Raw genomic sequence first — 6,000 nt, 5'->3', positions numbered from 1 at the left:
TCAGACGTAGCAGTCCAAAGCCTAGAATAATTATGTGTGTAAGAGTCGCTGTATCTGTGTGTGCAGCGTGAAATAAGTAAGTGGATTGCGGCCCGCCTGGGCTGGCCACACAATACACAGATTAGGTCCAACAGCTTATTATGGTCTACCGTGCCCCGTGTGTTTGTGTCTATGTCTGGATGAGGGGGGAGGGGGGTGTAGATATTTGCGGCAGGGGGGGGGGGGGGGGGGAGAGAATGAGAGTGCGTGTGCGAGAAAAGTGTGTGTGCGTGCGTGCGTATAAATTTTATGAGAGAGGGAGAGAGAGAGAGCGTTAGTCTAATACAATTTCTCTTCAAACAGAACACAACAACAGTGAACGGAAAACAAGCCGAGCCCACAGTAACGAACTTTGTTCCTGGATAGTTGTCACAACACGAAAAAAACCGCCAGATACAAAACACTACTTTTGACAATCCGGTGTGGCGCACTTCTAATATCCAACCGCCGAAATCCACGTCAGTGCACAAGACTCTTACAAACTGTTGTTACCTGTGAGTTACCCTCACCCACACCGCTGCGCCTCGTTCCCTCCCTTGTCCCACCTGTGCCGTACTGCCCTACCTACCTGTGTCTTTACCTGCTTACCTGCAGGCGCAGCGGGGAGGGTGAAGGAGCGGAGGGAGCGTGGTGCACTTACCTGTAGAGATTAGGGGACAAGACGGGACACGGGAACAAGTCTCGCCTCCCTTCCTCCCTCCCTCTCTCCACTACTACAACGGTGAGACAGAGTTAGGAGTGGCACGCGCGCTGCCTCAGACACCACGCTCGTTGTCGAGTAAAAATCGCGGCGAACGGGCGGAGCGTGTGCTACTAGGCTTACCACGTGTTTTCAGGCCACGAGAGAGAGAAGAGGATATAGAGGGCTCGATACTTTTGGTGGCAGACGACATGACTTCTTTCGGGCGCCGGGACACACACACTACTACAGGCCCTTGGTAGATATAGTATGTGTGGATGAATGCTATGGTCGTCTGTGACTGAGTGTGAGTAGCCAGATTAGCACCACTCAGCCGTGACTTCAGTGCGATTCGCTCCACCGCCGCCACACCAACCTTCATTCGTGTGGTGGACAGGCGAGTCCTTGTGATGGTGTGGGACCTCTTTCCTTGCCAGCGGACACCACACGGAGAGTATAGACAGACACAAGAAGAGGAAATGTCATCCACGCTTCATTTTCCCCTGTCGTCGTAAACCCAAGACTCTTGTTTGTTACCTGCTGTGTGTTTCGCCGCCTCTTCTTCTTGTTGTCGGTGGGAATGTGTTGGTGTTTATCTCACTCGCTCGATCCCTTGCGCTGTGTGGGAGTGGAGACCGAGTAGGTCCTGAGTACACTAATTGACTTTGTTTATCGGCTAATCAGGACAATACGAGGGATTGAGCATCAAGATAGCAGCATCGATAGCTTGAAACACGCGCTTAGCGGTTTCAGTCATTGGAGCGTTGTGTCAGTGTGAGGTGAACTTGACAATTCTCCCCGTCAGAACCGTGCCTGGCTTTGTTCGCCTCTCCACCGACGACGCTCGTTCACAGTGTAATCTCTCGGACCATTGTGCGCTTGTGGCGGCTAATTTCCCAACGCCTGATCTGTGCCCCGTACAATCTTTGAGTTTTGATTCTGTTCTGTGACGCTCTCTCTTGGATTGTTTCCTTGCAAGCAGCGCGTACCTGTGAGTGTCTTTGAACCGTTCGTTTCTGCTACACACAACGGCAGGACAGACGTTTTTTTGCTAGGTAAGACAGCCAGAACTGTTTTTAATCAAGACCCTACAACGAGGTTTTGCCAGCGAGTGTGTTTTGGGCCATCACTGTTGTCAGTTTCAGCCGCCCAGGTACCAGGCTACCTACCTTGCACCTGAGCTCCCAAACAGGTAGGCTTGCGGCCAGAGAAACTGTTGTTTGTTGGAGAAAAACGATTTGCACCTGCTTGCTTTTCGTGGCACAGCGGCGCGAGCTGGATGCTTGACATATCACCCGCTGGCTTCGCACCGTGTAACAGTCGCCCCACGGCAGAACTTGCGACCACTTGCACAGGCGAGTTCGGGCGTCGGGACAACCGCAGGGAAAATCAACGTGAAGTGTTGAGTACAAGTGAGGAGGCAGGTCCCGTTGTTTCGACCCTCACCTGACAGAGTTGAGTGAACGGGACAGCGAGTGAGACCATCTGCCGTACAGTGCCAGCAGTCTGCCGCACACAAAGACGTGAAGCAGTCGCCAAGCACCTGTCTGACGGTCCCATTGTGTTGTCTGTACGCGCCGCGCCGCACGTGAAAAACGTGGCCTTTGTTCGCAGCTCTATCGACATTAGGCCTACTTTTGTTCCGTGGCGTAAACATTGTGATTAGTCGGCGCCGCAAGTGGAACCTGGACTTCGTCGTTCTGACAGTTTTTGGTCTATAAAAACAAAAACAAAAACCAACTCGTGATTCTGTCAGCGCCGCAGTTCTGTGTCAGTCATTATTCGTGTAGACGAGACAACCAAAACATACCAGCAAGTAAAGTAGTTTAGGGTGTCCACACAGTGGCCGCGCTACGCTGTAGCTGTAGTAGAAGTACTAGGAAGGAGAGATAATGTGTGTGGGTCAGTGAACCAGCCCCTCTCTCAGCCATGGGCAAGGAGGACGAGGCCGGGCGACCGGTCAAGCGCGAGGTGGTCAGTGCCAGCGCCAACCTGGAGGTGATCAGCGAGGAGAACTTTGCCCGCCGTCTGCAGGGCATGAGTGCCTGCATCAACTGCCAGAAGGAGCGTTACTATGGCAACACCCACAGCAGGAACGCGGGTCCACGGCACCAGCACAACAATAACCATCACAATAGCAACAGCAGCAACCACAACAACAACAACAACAACAGCAACAAACAGGGACGGCGTAGTAAACAGGGTCGTCGCAAACAGGCCAAAGCCAACACGCCCATCGTGATACACCTGAAGGACACTCTGCGCTCGGCCTTACAGCAGCGACAGCGCAGCTTCGACACGGACTCTGACGTGTCGGTGAGGTCCACTGACGATGACCTGGGCCAGGACACGTTCGGGGATGTATCCAGCATCCCTGAGTTCATCCCCCAGTACCTGCACCAGCCCCAAGCCTACCCCCACCCCCACCACCACACAGGCCTTGCTCAGCCCGCCGTCTCCTCCCTGTCTCAGCGACGTGAAAAATCCAAGAAGAACTTGACCGCCCTCATCTCGGTCATCGAGAAGGCTCACCACAAGGACTCGTGCCACATCGAGTCCAACCTGGTGGGCCAGAACTCCAACCGCTCAAAGTTCTCCCACTTGCTCAACAACGCCGTGGCCTTCGTCGAGAAAGGGCAAGCTCAGCAGCACCGCAGCATCGTGGAGTGTGACAATGTGGACGTCATCTGCAACGACCTGCACAAGAACGAGAAGGGCGGGGGGGAGGTCACGGTGGAGGACACGGACTCCAACTCGGACAAGTCCTCCGTGGCCTCCAGCAGTGAGGTGTTCTCAGACTCAGACAGCCAGATGGTGGAGGAGACCGCGGGCTTCGAGTTCACCTCTGAAGAGCTGCAGAGGCTGGCGGAGTACACCACGGGCTACCCCATCTACCGCTACGACTGTGCTCCCTCGGATTGCCCCGAGTGCCTGTCGTCGTGGTACTCGCACCAGATCTACCAGTATGAAGGCTGCACCATGGACACGGCAGCCACTCACCAGTCCTACAGCAGGCTGCCAAGGGGACGAAACAGAAGCAGCAGCCACAACGAATCCGAGCACGACACCACTCTGGAAGGGTCAGACAACGAAGGGGAAACGGAGGGCGCCGAGGCATCAGCAGAGTACGCATCCAGAAGAGGAGCGGAAGGCAGAAGACACACCAGCAGCACCTCGTCCAGCCACAGCTACGGACAAGCAAAATCCACCCCGTCCTCGCCGACGGGGACCAGCAGGGACGCCGTGTGGCCGTGGCGGAAGGCTGGACGCCAGCTGTGGGACATTGACATCTCGCAGGCCAGTCGCCGCAGCCCGGGTCAAGATCGCCACGACAACACCTTCCCCAACAGCGTGTACCTGGACCTGACGGGAAGTGACGTGTCCATCTCCATCTACTACCACCACAGCCTCCTGCAGGACGACGGGGTCCGCAACGCCATCGCCGCCTCCATGATGACCCCCAGCGTGTACGCCACGACGACCACCTCCTCCCTCTACTCCATCTACTACTCGTCCTACGTGGCCTCCCCGGTCTATGGCCTGTCCCTCCCCCTCTCCTTCTTCAACGACAACGCCCTGCCCAAGATCGCCATGGTGCCACCCCACGAGTTGAAAAAGTGTGAGTATTTTGCTGTCTGCTTCCTTTGGCGTGTCACCAGTCAATGTCATTGATAGATTTAGATGTGCCTGTCTCCCCCAAAAGCGGCGTATGGCTGCCTGAATGGCGGGATAAAAATGGTCATACACGTGAAAATCCACTCGTGCAAAAACATGAGTGAACGTGGGAGTTAAGTCCATGAAGGAAAAGAAGAAGATGTGCCTGTCAAGACGTTGTAATTATCAGTCACTGGGAAACTTTCAATGATTGTTTTTTTCAGTGTGAGATGACATTGTGGGGGTCTGTTTGTAGCTGTGGGTGTTTCTATGTGTGTGGATATGTGTTTGCGGTGTTACGTAATAAACTGTGGTAGCAATAATTGTAATAGCACAAGAAGGAGTGTTTCTGATGTCATACCGTTGGTGACATCCGTCTCTGTTGCTTTTAAAGAACGGAAGTTGTTGACAGTACGTCGCTTGCAAGATCGTAACCACTCTGTATCTTCTGCCACCCCCATCCCCACCACCTCTCTCTCTCTCTCTCTCTCTCTCTCTCTCTCTCTCTCTCTCTCTCTCTCTCTCTCTCTCTCTCTCTCTCTCTCTCTCTCTCTCTCTCTCTCTCTCTCTCTCTCTCTGAAGATTCGGGAAGTTGTAAGAGAATATTTACCATTTTTTCTTAGCTTTCAACTTTCTGTCAATATTTGTATGAGCCTGCAGAGACTGAACTCAAAATAGAACAGATCTCGTAGTGAAACCACAGAAGTACTTAGTGCGTACAACGAGACAAACATTTATTTATTTTGCTGCCTTGAGACTGTATGGGTTTTGAATACTCGTAAGTGTGAAGTGGCTCTTCAAGCCGAGTACTCGCAGTGGGAGTGCTTTTGTTTGGCAGACACTCGCACAGTTTCACAGCTTGAAACTGAATCTATCATCATCCACGTTGCTGTAGGTAGGAGTACAGCGAAGTACAGTGGAACCTCTCGTGTAAGACCCTCCGTGTAAGACCACCTCTGTTGTAACATCTTGTTTCTAAGGGTCTTTTCGTCGTCGAGCCTGTCAATGTATCTGTTTTAAGACTATAATCTTTCTAAGATCTTATTTCCTCACACTATTGAAGGTCTTTGAACAGAAGGTTTAACTGTAACAGTATACACAACTTTCCATTCACCCCCCGCGGGTTAGGGGGAGTCCCATATTGGTTGGGACGAGAAAGAATTGACCCGATGCTACCCAGCATGTCGTAAGAGGCGACTAACGGTTCTGTTTCTCCTTTTACCCTTGTTAAGTGTTTCTTGTATAGAATATAGTCAATGTTTGTAAAGATTTTAGTCAAGCAGTATGTAAGAAATGTTAAGTCCTTTGTACTAGAAACTTGCATTCTCCCAGTAAGGTCATATATTGTACTACGTTGCAGGCCCCTGGAACAATTTTTTGATTGGTGCTTTTGTGAACAAGAAACAATTAACAAGTGGCTCTATCCCATCTCCCCCCTTTCCCCTATCCCATTTCCCCCCTTTCCCCGTCGCGATATAACCTTGAATGGTTGAAAACGACGTTAAACACCAAATAAAGAAAGAAAGAACTTTCCATTCAACGAAAACAAGGTCATTTTGACCTTACAATTCAAGAGTGCAATAGAAAAAGTGAATCATTGGTAGGTATTGGTTGCTTACCGTATCTGT

The 6,000-nt window shown here is 51.8% G+C and overlaps 1 protein-coding gene across 1 annotated transcript in view; it reads left to right on the top strand.

Moving 5' to 3' along the window:
- Positions 1-230: 230 nt before the first annotated feature.
- The window catches only part of LOC138960009 (uncharacterized), a gene marked incomplete in the record, with an annotated part of 74,958 nt that continues 69,188 nt past the window's right edge, over positions 231-6,000 (top strand). Inside the window, 1 exon segment of the mRNA XM_070331727.1 lies at positions 231-4,337. Coding sequence (XP_070187828.1) covers positions 2,648-4,337 — 1,690 coding nt within the window.

Source organism: Littorina saxatilis, linkage group LG2 (genome assembly GCF_037325665.1).
Source record: "Littorina saxatilis isolate snail1 linkage group LG2, US_GU_Lsax_2.0, whole genome shotgun sequence".
In the NCBI taxonomy this organism is placed as follows: domain Eukaryota; kingdom Metazoa; phylum Mollusca; class Gastropoda; order Littorinimorpha; family Littorinidae; genus Littorina; species Littorina saxatilis.
Note: the sequence above shows the minus strand (reverse complement) of the source record. Positions and strands in the feature narration are given on the sequence as shown.